Source organism: Ovis aries, chromosome 20 (assembly GCF_016772045.2).
Source record: "Ovis aries strain OAR_USU_Benz2616 breed Rambouillet chromosome 20, ARS-UI_Ramb_v3.0, whole genome shotgun sequence".
In the NCBI taxonomy this organism is placed as follows: Eukaryota; Metazoa; Chordata; class Mammalia; order Artiodactyla; family Bovidae; genus Ovis; species Ovis aries.
Window position 1 is genome coordinate 44,016,943 of NC_056073.1, and position 15,914 is coordinate 44,032,856.

At 40.6% G+C, this 15,914-nt stretch overlaps 1 protein-coding gene across 1 annotated transcript in view; it reads right to left on the bottom strand.

Annotated features, from left to right (window-relative positions):
* TMEM170B (transmembrane protein 170B) overlaps nucleotides 1–15,914 on the bottom strand; it is a 40,139-nt gene that overhangs the window by 20,704 nt on the left and 3,521 nt on the right. The window contains exon 2 of the mRNA XM_027958480.3: nucleotides 809–979. Coding sequence (XP_027814281.1) covers nucleotides 809–979 — 171 coding nt within the window. The remainder of the gene's footprint in view (nucleotides 1–808; nucleotides 980–15,914) is intronic.

The following is a 15,914-nucleotide window of genomic DNA, read 5'->3' on the forward strand; positions in this document are numbered from 1 at the left end:
ATACTGGAGTGGATTGCCATTCCCTTCCCCAGGGGATCTTCCTGACCCAGGAATCGAACCCAGGTCTCCCACACTGCAGACAGATTCTTAACCATCTGAGCCACCAGGAAGGCCCCATATGATTCAGCAATTCTACTCCTGGTGATATAACTAGAGAAAACTCTAATTAAAAAAAGATGCATGTACCCCAGTGTTCATCGCAGCACTATCTAAAATAGCCAGGACATAGAAGCAACCTAAATGTCCACTGATAGACGAATGGATAAAGATATGGTATACATACACAGTGGAATATTATTCAGCAATTTAAAAAGAATGAAATAATGCCATTTGCAGCAACATGGATGGAACTAGAGATCAATGTACTAAGTGAAGTCGGACAGAGGAAGACAAATATCATATATCATCACTTGGATTCGGAATCTAAAATATGGTACAAATAAACTTTATTTACAAAACAGAAACAGACTCACAGACACAGACAGCAAAGTGATGTTTACCAAATCGGAAAGCAGGGGGAGCAATAAACCTGGAATTAACAAACTACTCTAGGAAAAACAGGTAACAAGGACCTACTGTGTAGCACTAGGAACTACATTTAATATCTTGTAACAACCTATAAAAAAAAAATTCCACGGACAAAGGAGCCTGGCAAGCTACAGCCCATAGGGTCGCCAAGAGTTGGACATGACTGAGTGACTAAGCACGCACGCGTGCACCCACACACACACGCAGAATAACCTATAATGAAAAAGCCCCCAACTGTACCTGCATATAACATGACATTCTTAAAACAGCATCCACTTACTAGTGATCATCGCTCCAGTCACGGAAGCCAGAAACCCGATGCTGACGGCGATGACGGAGATGACTCTCCCTTGCCGATGCCTCTGCAGCATCACAAACATCAGCACTCCGGCAGCACCATGGACGAACAGAGAGGAGAAGAGGGCCCAGAGGAAGACCCAGTACCACATCTCTGAAAGGGAAGGCAAGGCGTTGAAAACTGTGCTGGAAAATATCTTGGAAAAATCCAGTGTAACAAAGCGTGAGCACCCATGGTCTGGATGAAGGTTAAAAGCGATCATAGATACAAACATGCCCAGTACAATACTTGATACATAGGAGTACTAAATAAATTTTAACAATTATCATCATTACTACTGCTTGATGGGGAAATCAACCTCCATGACTTCACCAGGTCAAAGCCACACTCCAGTTTCCTCTAAATGTCCCCATGACACAGCTATGCTCTATTATTTTCTCTGATACACCCTCTTGTTTGCAAATCTCCTGGAATAAATTATATAAGTTAATTAATTGCTGCCTGCTATATAATTTTCTACACTAAGTGTCTAGACCTTAAAAAAAAAAAAAAAACTACCCCTTAATTCAAATAATTCCAGATGTGAGTCAATGATTTTTGTCTTTTACGATTTTAAGAAGTGCAGGTCCTTTCCCTCTTGGCTCTCAACTTTGTATACTAAAGAATCGTCAGAATTTTTTATGTGCTTTGTCTCAGGTCATATAGTGGTCCTTACCCAGAACTCATCAATGTGGCCTCAACTGCTTTCAACTGAAGTCGGCTACAGACACCCGACGGGCGTGCCCTTCGGTCTCTCTCTAGCACCCACTCCCTTTCTTTCTGGCTACCTGTCCCTCCATCGTGCACACAGTTCCTGCGGAGACGGCCTGTCCTCACGCTGACTCCACCCCCCCGACCGTGCCTGCGGGGAGGAACATCTGGACAGGCCACTGATCCAAACTGGGTCCATCAGCCCCTTCCCCTGGGAACTCTGAGCTGGGACCAAACAGAGCACCTCAGTCTTTATCCTTTAGGCTAAACCTGAAGGGCTCAGGCTTTGTGAACAGGCATCTCATCATCACATGATCAAACCCATGATAACAGGATAAAAGAAAAACAGAAGCATCAAAGGCAAGAGACAACCAAATCCCTTATTCCAGTGCTACATACAGCCCTGCCATGTTAATACCCTTAGATTCAATGTGATAAAATCTCCTTGTAATGCAATCCTTTTTAATTGGCCCATGTAAGGTTTCTGTTATTTATAGCTGAAAGAACTGACTCCAAAATATTTAGATGTCACCTTGAGGATCCGCCTTGGTATGCAAACATTCTGCAGTGCAAAATATCTCATCTGCTATTTGCGCTATTTGTTCACTCTCTCTCAAGTGAAAAAGAAGGGCAATAAAAAAGTCATGAATAAAGAGAACAAAAATGGATTAATTGAAACGTATTTACTCAAACATCACTGGAGTACAGATATACACTGCTGGTGGGAATGTAAAACAGGGCATCAGCTATGGGAACAGTGTGGTAGTTCCTCCAAAATTTAAAAACAAATGATCATTTGATCCGGCAATTCCATTTCTGGGTATAGATCCAAAAGAATTAAAGCAAGATCACGAAGAGACGGTTGCACAACTATGCTTACAGGAACATTATTCGCCACTGCCAAGAGGTGGAAGCAACTTAAGTGTTCATCGATGGATGAAGTAATAAACAATAAGGTTTATATATACAATGGAATATTATTCATTGGGAGAAAATTCTGTCACATGCTACAGCATGTATGAATCTTCTGGACATTATGCTAAGTAAAATAAACCAGGCACAAGAGGACAAATACTGGTAAATTCCACTTCTATGAGGTATCTAAAGTAGGCAAGCAAACAGAAACAGAAAATAGGGTGGGGGGTGCCAGGGACTTGGGGCAGAGGAAATGGGGGACTTCTCGTCTTAAAGTGGGTACAAACACAGGGGATCATGGCAGCAATGGAGCTGTTCTGTATTTTGACTGTGGTGGTGTACACATAAACAAGTGGTAAAACTGTGAAGAACTAAATATAAACACACACACGAGTACAGGTGTAAATCTGTAAAAGGTTGCTGGATGTTATCAAGGTCAACATCCTTGTTTTGATATTACACAGTGGTTTTTCCAAGATGTTCCCATTGGGTAACTGGGGTATAGCTCAGTTGGTAAGGAAGTCGTCTGCAATGCAGGAGTGAAGTCACTCAGTTGTGTCCGACTCTTTCGACCCCATGGACTGTAGCCTATCAAGCTCCTCCCTCCATGGGATTTTCCAGGCAAGAGTGCTGGAGTGGATTGCCATTTGACCCCAGTTCAATTTCTAGGTCAGGAAGATCCCCTGGAGAAGGGACAAGCTACGCACTCCAGCGTTCTTGTGCCTCTCCTGTGGCTCAACGGGTAAAGAATCTGCCTGCAATGAGGGAGACCTGGGCTCGAGCCCTGGGATGGGAAGATCCCCTGGAGAAGGGGAATGGCTACCCACTCTAGTATTCTGGCCTGGAGAATTCCCTGGACTGTAGAGTCCACGGGGTCGCAAACAGTCAAGATTCAACTGAGCAACTTTCACTTTCACTTTTCAACTGGGGTAAAGGCCACTTGGGTTCTCTTTGTATTATTTCTCACAACTGCATGGGAATCTACAATTATCTCCAAATTAAAGGTTGAATTTTTAAAAGGGAGGATATATAGCAAACAGATTTTATTTAAAAAAAAAAAAGAAAAATTAGTTTCACCCTGCCAAATTCGTAAGAATTGACACTTAGAATGGATTGATAATTTCAAGGAAGAGAAATCTGATAAATCTCTGTATTAAAGTACTACACATGCTTCTCTATGGCAGAAGAGAGAGACGCTGATGATTAAGGAAAAACAGACAAAGCTTGCCTTTCAGAGGCTTCTATCTCAGCTTTCAGGGAAACAATGCTTTCATGCTGTCACTCCCAAACAAATAGTTTCAATTTATAATAAATGCATTAAAGACAAAAGCGCTTAATTTGTCCAGATGATATTTGTATTTTAAAAGATATAACTTTTCAGAGTGAATCTAACAAAGTGAGAATATAAGAGAACAAAAATAGGGGATGGGGAGGTTTTTATCAAGGGAGCTTTGAGATGAGGGAAGAATCTGCAGCAGGCACCCGCTCTTAATAAGAGGAGGCAGGCATCAGGCATTTGCCTTGATCCCCAAGCCTGCTTCTTACCAGACTGAGCCCCCAAAGCACTTTTCTTTGTTGTCCTTATCATGCAGGTGGGGTGAAAAATTTCTTGACTGTATGTAACACTATGAACAGGAATTATTTGACATTATTAAGTAATGTTGTCTGCCTACTGACTATACAGCTATTGACCTCAACAATAAATTTGCCTAGTAATTAGGAAAAGTAAATTTTTAAGTCTAATGTCTTATAAAATCCCCAGATATCAAAGAATGATATAACCAAAAGGCAGAATCTCAAACAGTCCTGTAAGGATCAGGCCAGGATTACCCCTCAAGCAGACAGAGCACAAGCTGCTGCTGCTGCTGCTGCTGCTGCTGAGTCGCTTCAATGGTGTCAACTCTGTGCGACCCCACAGACGGCAGCCCACCAGGCTCCCCCGCCCCTGGGATTCTCCAGGCAAGAACACTGGAGCGGGCTGCCATTTCCTTCTCCAATGCAGGAAAGTGAAAAGTGAAAGTGAAGTCACTCAGTCATGTCCGACTCTTAGCGACCCCATGGACTGCAGCCCACGAGGCTCCTCCGTCCATGGGATTTTCCAGGCTGGAGTGGGGTGCCATTGCCTTCTCCAGAGCACAAACTACCTAAACTCAAATTTATTTTTATGTTTTTTTTTAATCACACTATTTATTACAGAAAAAAAAAACCCTGAATGCTGCTCAGAATATCTGGATTAATTTAGGTTGCATGTTGTCACTACTGTTTTAAATTACCGGATAGATCAACACCAACCACCCCATCAGTGAACAGGGAGGGCCTCTGAAGACCTGGATAAACAAGTCTGTCTAAGGCCTGACTTCTGCAAATGCAGGACACCTGGAGAACTAACTGCAGGCAAAGACAGACGCCCCAGAGCCCCAGAGAAGGAAGAGGTGCCGAGACCAGCAGAGGAGGGGGACCACCTTTTTTCAATCGGTGTGCACTGCACGGCTCACATGAACAACCCCGAGGCCCAGTCTTCTCTTGCCACTCATGCCCCGCCTAACCTGCACTTCCAGCAACTGAGCAACAAGGAAAGGAGGAAGCCAGAGGGAGGCTTCTGCTGGTGCTAAACAAAATAGAAAACAAAAAAAATCAAAAAACACTCTACAAAACAGAAGCATGCCATCCCTTCAATCACGGCCTCGATAAAGGGAATGAAAACAGAGTTGTTTAGGCCCGTCATCTAGAGATAGTTTCAGCTGCTCTGTGGGTAACTCTTGTGAGCAGCCTGGGTTGAGAAGCACTGGCCTCACAGAGCATCTTCTCCTTTGATGAATTCTAGAATGAAAAACTATTTTTAAAAGACAGTGTATCTGCAGTAAAACTGTGTGTGTGTCTGTGTGTGTCTGTGTGTGTATGTTTACCTTCAGTGGGATCAGAGGCAGGGGAGCTATGATCTGTTCGTGTGTGTGTGCGTGCGTGTGTGTGTGTGTGTGTGCGTGCACGTGCTGTGATCTGTTCATGTGTGTGTGCTGTGCTCTGTTCAGGTGCACGCGTGCATGTGTGTGTGTGTGTGCGTGCGTGTCTGTATGTGTTTACCTTCAGTGGGATCAGAGGCAGAGGAGCTGTGATCTGTTCCAGTGTGTGTGTGTGTGTGTGTGTGTGTGCGTGCGCGCGCGTGTGTGTGCGCGCGTGTCTGTATGTGTTTACCTTCAGTGGGATCAGAGGCAGAGGAGCTGTGATCTGTTCCAGTGTGTATGACTGTGTTCGTTCTTGTCATGTGTGTGTTCATTCTTGTCGTGTGTTTGTTCTTGTGTGTGTGTGTGTGTGTGTGTGTATGTATGTGTGTTTTCCTTCAGCAGGATCAGAAGCAGGGGAGCTGTGATCTGTTTCAGCCTTCAAGCAATACTAGAAATAGCCTCGCTCCCAGTCTGGATCTCTCATCAGCCCTGGTTGCCAAGTCACTAGAAATTATCTTCTGTGCTTTTGTTTTTAATCCTTGGACAAAATTATTTCTGGGAAATGAATTTCTCTAGAGTATATTTAACCAAGTAAAAACAATTCAAAGAATGGTACATATTATATGACCCCATATTTGTTAAAAATAATAGGTACAGAGAAAAACAGAAAATAATGGCTATCTTCTAAAAATAAGAGAGGATATGCGCGATATTATTTTACTCTTCACTGGCTATGTTTTAGCAACCAGCCTGAAGTTCTATTTGTTTCATTGCAGATACACTGTCTTTTAAAAATAGTTTTTCATTCTAGAATTCATCAAAGGAGAAGATGCTCTGTGAGGCCAGTGCTTCTCAACCCAGGCTGCTCACAAGAATTACCCACAGAGCAGCTGAAACTATCTCTAGATGGGGGACCTAAACAACTCTGTTTTCAATGCCTTTATCAATCATGACATGAGATAAAGATAGAAATCACTGCTCTAGGCTAAGGTTACACATGAGGTACCTATAAAAAAAAATCCCAAAGGCATAAAAACAACAAAAACGTATCTTTCTAGACAAACACTAAATATAATCTTTAATCCTCTATAGTGGATCTAACCCTTCTAACAAAATCATACTGAACACTTCATGTACTCAACATACTCTAAGTCTCGAGGTGACTATAATACACCAGTAAGACTAAACTTGGGGGCTGCTCATAGTTTCTCTCTTCTTAACAGAAATGGTCCTCACTGTACATTTAACTGTGTTCAAATTGAGTTATCTCAAGCTTCCAGCAAATCTAAGGTGTGGCAAATGCCCCCCTTAGTTTCTGACATGAGACCTCTCTGTCTTGGGGATGTGTCCCACACTGGCGGCTCATTGAATTTCAGGGAGATGATGCCTTTATAATCTGAGAATCACCTAGAGTAGGGATTGGCCGAGTATGATCCACGAGTCCCAACAACCACCTGACTACGGGGCACATATTACCACAGGGACAAAGAACCAGAGGAAGAAATATCAAGAAAGATCCCAAGAGAATCTGTTACCACCTGAATTGTTAATAAACAGGACTGAACCACTGAACTGAATGATAAAACATACTGGAGATGGACGAGGGTGGGGGGTGGAGAATGGCTCATGGTTCTCAGGCCTGGCTGGTACTCAGGCCCAACAACCTCTGGTTTGGCTACTGCCAAGAAATACCAAGAGAAGATGCTCTGGATTACAACATGGGCTGGGACCAGAGAGGCTTTTGTTGCGGAGGGGAGGCTGCTTATAGACCCTAAAGATATAGACTTCATCACAAAGGCTGAAGGTAATAATGAGCCAATGAAAGACTTTAAACAAGGAATTGATACAATCACATTTATCTTTTAAAACAAATTGAATATCCTGGCAGATATGGGAGAGGGGGACTAGATGGAGATGAGAGAATATCAGAATGTTTCAAGAATCCAAAGAGAAACTGAGGCCTGGATTTAGGCAATGGCCAGACAGTTGAAAAGAATGTGAAATATCTGGACTGGCTGACAGTCTGGATGATGGAGGAGAGGAGATGCGATGTCTGGCTTCTCCGATTCCTGCTACAGACACAGTTGAATAGAGCACAGGCCATCAGGTATGGCAACATGGGAAATATATCTGGTACATCTGCAATATATTCAAATATTGATGAGCAGCAAACAGTAAAGAAGCTAAAGGCAAGAAAATGTCAAGTAGAAAAATATGAAGATCACCTATACATTTATACTATGGGACGTGTTTTTAAAAAAGAGTAAATCTCAAATTTTTAGTATCTCTAATCTTCCTAACTGTGTGACTTGTCAAATTTTAAATCTATGATTACTAAAACAATTCTGTTATTAGATACAAATTTGAATCAAACTTACTATAAGGAATGTCATTGTTACCCTAACAATGAGAAGAAGATAAACTACAAAATTACAGCTTTTTTAAGCCTACCAGTCAGGTGACCCTGCAAGATAACATAGTAACATGAATTCCAAAGAGGGACCCTCCAAGGAAAGGGTCTCCTGTGGCAAAGCACAGGAGCAACAAACGGGTACCATGTGAGCGGGAAAGAAGATCAGCTGAAATTCTAACTAAAAGTTGAAGTTCAGGTGTGTGGTTAACCTGTTAGCCTGGAGTAAGTGACACGGGAAAGCACAGGGTCCCTGTAAGCTCTCTTCCACTGGCCTCTACCAAGCATTCCCTGGAAATTCAGGATCTCAGGCAGGAGACTGATGAGAACTTGACACCAAGCAATGAGCAGCAAGGCTGTGACTGGGGGAACGAGTGTGGGAAAATCTCTCCCAGGCAGGTCGTGGGCCTGCAGAGATGGCTAAACGCTGGCAACACAGCACTAACACCGGAACGACCCCGCAGCACTGGCCCGCGCCCCACGCACAATGCGCACCACCACCTTCTAGAGAACTGGAAGCCTAACCACTAACAAGAAAGCTCAAACTCGGAGCACTCCTGAGTCAGTTAAATGAACCTGAACCCCACCCAGCTAGCAGAGGAGGCCCATTTCCAGGCACAAATGTGATTCACCTCAGTTACTATACATGTGAAGGCCTGAATTCAATAAAAAGTGTAAGACACTCTCAAAAATAAGAAAAACAATTCATCATCAAAAAATTAAGTGATGAGACTCAGATGAGCAGACAGGGACTTTAACTATAACCAATATGTCAAAGACAGTCATGGAACAGGTGAACAACTCAAATGAACAGATGGGGGTGGTTCAGCAGAGAGACAGAAAGTCCAAGAAAAAGTCAAATGAATATCCTCAAGAAAAAAAAAAATCCTCAACAACACAAAAAAAACAAACAAAAACACGTGATACCAAAGATGAAGACTTCCTTCAGTGGGCTCACCAGTAAACTCGACACAGCTGAGCTAAGAATAGCTGAGCTCGTCACTGCAGCACTATTTGCAAGAGTCAAGACATGGAAGCAACCTAAGTTTCAATTCACAGATGAATGGATACAAAAGATGAAGTGTATATACACGATGGAATATCACTCACCCGTAAAGTGAATGAAATAATGTTAGAGATCATCACATTAAGGAAACTAAGCCAGACAGAGAAGGACAAAGGTCATATGATATTGCTTGTATATGGAATCTAACAGAAAATGATACCAATGAGCTTATTTACAAAACAGAAACAGACTCATAGACATAGCAAACTTACAGTTACCAAAAGGAAAGAGAGGGAAGGATAAATTAGGAGTCTGGGATTCAAATATACACACTACTATATACAAAACTGATAACCAGCAAGGACCTACTATATAACACAGGGATGTACTCAGTATCTTATAGTACCTTATGATGGAAAATAATCTAAAAAACAACGTATCTGTATAACGGAATCCTTTTGCGGTAAACCTGAAACCAACACAACACTGTCCATCAACTATATTTCAATAAAAAATGTAAAAGACAAACTATCAGCGAACATAAAGGTCGACCAACAGAAATTACTCAGATTGAAATACAATGAGAAAAAGGAAGGAGGAGGAGGGAAAAGAGGAACCATACAAGAGCTATGCAACAATTCAAATGGTTTTAACGTACGTGTAACTGGAGACCCAGATGGAGAAGGAAGAGATCACGCAGAAGAAAAATACTTAAATAGATACTGGCTGAAAAGCCCAAAAATGATGAAAGCTATCAAACCACAAGTCTAACACTCCCAGAGAACCCCAAGCAAGATAAGACCACCCAAAAGAAGTACAAAACAATAAAGCAAAAACAAACTACACAAGCACCATACCTAGATACACCACCGTAACACGACTAAAACCAAAGATAAAGGGAAGTACTGAAGAATAAATAGGGAAAAAAGAAAGAGAGGAAAGAGACGTATTACCAAGGGACAAACATGAAGAAGTACCACAAGCTTCTCATCAGAAACCATCAAATCAGAAGACAAACTAGAGCAACACTTCAAGAGACTAAAAGGGAAAAAAAACTGCAAAGCCAGGACCTATATTCAAGAGAAATCGTTTTCAAAACTGAAGGTGAAATGAAGTTTTCTTCCAGAAAACAAAACAAAACAAAATTGGGAGAATTAACTGCCAGCAGATTTGTGCTACACGGCATATTAAAGGAAGTTCTTCAGACAGCAGGGTAACATGAAATGAGAACCTAACTCTCCACAAAGCAATGAGCAACAAAGAAAGTTAAAATACATTGTTTCTTATTTTTAATCACTCTAATATTTTAACTTGATTTAAAAATAAGCTGCTGCATTTGTTCACTTGAAGCCTCATTTAACGCAGAAGTTAAAGCTATGATAGATATTTAATAGCTGTCTGCTCCTACTTCTTAAAAAGGGGCAAACACATTAGTTTGAAATTTTAATTGTGACACCTTCAAGAGCTACTTTAGTATACTGCCTCTCTCAAAGCTTATCACAATACTGTTTATTACCTACTTAAACTAAATTACCTTTTTATCGACTAATTATATAATTTTAAACTGTAAATTACAGTACTCATCATTGAACAGAAAGAAGAATATTCTCAGAAAAACAAGTTTTTTAAACAGAAAATCATTTTTTATTTAAAAAATCAGTTTAAGGCTATTTAAAATAGTTCCAAAATAGCACTATCTTCCTAAAAAATGCCAATTTGCTCTTTTCATAACTGATTAGTTACATAGTTATAAATGTATAGGATCAAATGTCAAAATCTGAGTCTATTATGAAATTAGAACAATATACAACAGTTTCTATTGTTATTATTTATACACCTTTAAGCATCTTAAATTATACATCCTACAAAAAAAGATCAGTAACAATGTATTTATTCGAGTTAGTCACTGAACTAAAAAAAACATCTTTTCAGGGATTGATAAAATGTTTTACAACTTCATGATACAGTATTTCCAAGGGATATTTACACTGAAGACTGCAATAGGAACTCTTTACATCAATGAGCATATCTTCTATTGAAACTCTCAATGTAACAAATTTCTAAAGTTAAATCTAAATAAGAGTCCAAATGAAGGACAGATCAGAAGATATTAATGAAAGCACAATGGGGAAAACAAATAATGCACAGGCCTGGTAAGAAGAGTCACACCTTTGACAGGATGATAGCAGTGCTGAGGAAGCAGTCATGCTCCACTGAGGTTAAAAAACAAACAAAGACGATAATCTCAGAACTGGAAAGGATCTTCAGATACTGAATCCAGAGTTCCCTAAATCAAGTTTTAAGAAAGCCCAATTCTAAAAACCAATTATTAAACAGTGTTTAGAGCACCAAGAGTTTTCTAGGTCTTAATCCTCGCCTGCAATGAAGAAGACGTAGGTCTGATCCCTGGGTTGGGAAGATCCCCTGGAGAAGGAAATGAGAGCCCACTCCAATATTCTTGCCTGAGAACTCCAATGGACAAAGGAGCCTGCTGGGCTACAGTCCATGGAGCAACTAAAACAAAAACAAACCTCACTCTACAAATTAGCAATACTAAAGGTCTGAAGCCCCACTTCAAAAAGAAAGCTTAATTTTAAAGATTAAAAAAACAAATTTATATGCAAATGGGTAAATGTTTTCCTTAACTCACAATAAAATCTCTCAACTTTTTTCTTAACTCATTAATATTTTTAGATCATTTTTCCTTTAACATCAACATGGAAAGTGTTGTCATTGGATGGTCTTATAAATGAGGAAACAGAGGCCTGGTTAAATATGTGGTTTTTCAAGTATAAGAGCAAATTAATAGCATTCAAGGATAAAACTCAGTTTATTGACTCATAAACTCAAGGATCCTATCACTTCTTTAGACCCTTCATTTGCATACAAAAGTCCAGCAGGATCCAATTCATCCTAGTAGGGGGCAAGTTCTGATACCTGCACATCATGTAAGTATTTACATAAACATTGTTAATGTTTAGTTCTCCCATATATATAAACTTCAGATTAAATATAACTAAAGTGCTTAGGATTTCTTTTAAAATACCATTTAATAAGAATTTTTCTCTGTTGCTAATAGCTCGTATAAATAAAACATTTTTTTAAGATAAATTCTAATATTATCCTCTGGGTTTTCCTGGTGCCTCAGATGGTAAAGAATCCACCTGCAATGCGGGAGATCTGAGTTCAACCTCTGGGTTGGGAAGATCCCCTGAAGGAGGGCATGACAACCCACTCCAATATTCTTGCCTGGAGAATCCCCTTGGAAAGAGGAGCCTGGCGGGCTACAGTCCACGGTGTCACAAAATGTTGGACACAACTGAGTGACTAAACACACAATATTATCCTCTAATGTTAAAAGGCAGTCACTTTTTTAAAAACTGGGTTATAGCAACCTCCTGGAAATGAGTCACTTATGCTGAAATTTTAATAAATCTTTAGCTATACTACACACTCCAAATTTAGATTGCATTATATATCACAAGACAGTTAAAATATCACAAAAAAGCTTAATTTTTAAAAAGTTGGCGTTCCCAATCCTTGAGCTCTCAATACTAAAATCACCTTAGAAAGTGGAGTCACTCAATTGTGTCCGACTCTTTGAGACCCCATGGACTGTAGCCTACCGGGCTCCTCCGTCCATGGGATTCTCCAGGCAAGACTACTGGAGTGGGCTGCCATTTCCTTCTCCAGGGGATGTTCCCAACCCAGGGATCGAACCCGGGTCTCCCTCATTGCAGACAGGCGCTTTACCATCTGAACCACCATGGAAGCCCCCCAAAAAATCACCTCAAGAGCTAGTTAAAAATGTACCTTCCTAGACTATGTTCTCAAGGGTCCTAATTTGAATCACAGCAGTGGACTGGGGCTATGGACTGTACCCTTAACCAGCCCAAAGTAACTATGACATGTAGCAAGATTTAGAAGCCATGCTGGATTACAGTCATTCATGGAAGGGGAGGGACAGGGAGAGAATTTTAAAGTGAAAACTGACTCACTATACATAATACCCAAGAGTAATATTATACTTTTAAATTTAATCAAAACCTGGTAGTATCCTGAACCATCCTAAAAGCAGGTAACATCCTCTCCTCCATCTCCATCATTCCTTAAACACGTTCTTTCTCTACTCTCTACCTCTTCTGTTGACTTCCAAGTCCCATTATTTGGTTCTCTCTGAACTCTACAAACCACCAGAGTGCTATTAACCTGAAGGTTAGTTAGCATTTCTACACTATGAACAACTTATGGATGACTGACATTTTCATTTTTGTTTGTCAGTGTTTACCACAGAGACTGGCAAATCACTCAAGATCAAGAAATACCCAACAAGACTGACCCTTGAAAATGCTAGAGGCTGCTTTTTAGTATAAATCCTCTACATACATTTAATGAAACAATACATTATAGGGCCACTTTGATTGTAGGAAGTGAAATGCATGCGAAATGTTTTGCACAGGACCTGACATGCAGTAGGTGTTCAGTAAACAGGGCCTCATTAGAATTATTCATCTGATTCTAAGGTAAGTTCAGTGGTTCTGAATTCTCTGGGCTCTCCTCTGACCTCTGACCATTCTGAATACCAGTCTCCTACCCTGCCTCCAATTCCTCTTCCCCATCTCTGCCTCATCCCTCCTCTTCTGTTCAGGATTCCTTTCTACAGGAAAAATGTCTCCAGCTATTCCAAGTCCTCTTTGTGAATTATCTTACTTTTCTGGTCATTCCTTCCAATCACTATGCAAGAAAAGAGAAATGCATTTATATCCTGATAGTTAACTATTTAAGAATCAAACTCATAGCCTACATAGTCTCAAGACTTATCTGGAAATTGCTTTAGGTTTAAGAAATATCTGGACCTCGGACATGGTATTGCCAGAAGATACAGATGCATCATTCAAAGATAATGAGGTGGGAATTAAGAAAGTAAAAACCTGAAGATGACAATTCTAAGTTTTGAAAAATGATAGTGGCTTCATTCTTGATCAAGATATACAGCTAGGTCTTCCAAATGACAAAATCCTATAGAGTAAAAAAGTCACTTATTAATTGGCTCAGCACCACAAAAGAATAAGGGATTGTTCATGTTTTCAGAAAAAGTGAATTTGGGGATTGGGCACAAATACTGAAAAGTAGCACACTGTCTTTAAGACTACATTTACACTGAAACATGTGTATCACCATACGTGAAACAGATCACCAGTGCAAGTTCAATGCGTGAGACAGGGCACTCAAGGCTGGTGCACTGGACAACCCTGAGGGATGGGATTGGGAGGGAGGTGGGGAGGGGGTTCAGGATCGGGGACACATGTACACCTGTGGCTGATTCATCCCATTCATGTATGGCAAGAACCACTACAATACTGTAAAGCAGTTACCCTCCAATTAAAATAAATAATTTTTTAAAACACTACAGTTTCAAAACATATCTGTAAGTGGACATCTGAGATCATTTTACCTACATCAACTCACCGGCTGTCATAGATCATTTAGGAATGGGACATTACAATACAGGGTAACACCGAGGGACGCAAACCTGTTTGGGAGCACCGCCAAAGAAAGGTGCCGGCTGCACAAGCCCAAGGTGCTGCTTCTGTTGAGTCATCGAGTCCTGTCCAATTCTTTGTGACCACCTCAAACTGTAGCGCCCACCAGGCTCCTCTGTTCATTGGATCTCCTTGGCAACAATACTGGGGTGGGTTGCCCTTTTCCTGCCCCAGGGGATCTTCTTGACTCAGGGATCGAAGCCCCAGTCTCCTGCTTGGCAGGCAGACTGCCACTAAGCCACCTGGGAAGCCCAGTATGAGATGTGAACAATTACAAATATGCACAGCACATACCAAGTTGTTTTCCCTCTTTTTTTCTGATAATCCGATTAACACTAAAGTGGCTTAGCAACTACAAAGTCTAAAGGGGGACTATAATAGTGTGTATGTATACAGTGAACATAAGCACACGTATATTTTATAAACACACATACAGACCTCTGACCTTCATTCCAGTTTTAATTCCCAGTCTCTTGGTGTTTGTATCAATAGAGGAGAGAGCACCAGCTCTCACGTTTGCTGCTGACACTGAGAGGGGTGCAGCCTACCTTCGCTTTTTTTCCTGGGGACCAATTATTCCTTTTCCAACACCAACTGGGCTGTGTTTATCCAGGGGTCTAAGGATCCTGCCTCTTTTTAAGTAAAAAAATTCTCTAAACTCTTAGCAACCAAACTTGGGTGGGAACACAAGGTTGGGAAGAAAATAAACATAAAGCAAAAGGATACATTTCACTGTAGATCATTTTTTAAGTCAGGTTAACCACGAAACTGAAAGAGTATATACATACTGACTTTAATTTTAAGTTGTGGCAAGGAGGAAGGCTTCAGGACGTATTCAGAGAAAGAAAAAAATTCTTGAGAAGGAAGGAAACCACGTATCTCTCTACTTGAGTGAGCTGAATAAGCATATAACCTACATACAGTTAACAAACAATTTGGGAATCCTGAGAATCACACACACTGGGAAGTGGCAAACACAGAAGAGAACCCTGGCAACAGTTGCTAAGTGACAAAGATGGGGTCTCTAGGGGTTAATCTCTATACAGAATCCCCATACTACTGTCTTCCTTCAAGGAGAAAAACACAGACAGAAACTGGTATAATTTCTGAAACTAGATATATAATATATATGGGTCACTAACTTTTACAGAGACTATGGCAACTTAACATTTTAGAAAGATTACTATTATTATCACTAGTCAATATCTTACAATGTCCAGTGTCTTTCATTTCTGGAAAAAATTAGTTCCATTCACCCATTCTTGGGCTCATTTGGGGTGAATACTTACACAGCGACTTTTACGTGCCTTAAGATTTATCATCTGTCAGACCTGCCTGAGTTAAGAACTGATGTGGAATAAAAGCAAAAGGTACAGAACTGAGAGTCAGTGAACATCAGTTCTAGTCCTGTCCCTGGTCATTAAATGACTGTTTGGTCCCAGCAGTGTGTATTTCAGTAATTCTAAAATGAAGTAACCAAACTTTATAACTTCTATCTCTAAAATGCTAATCTAGTTCTAAT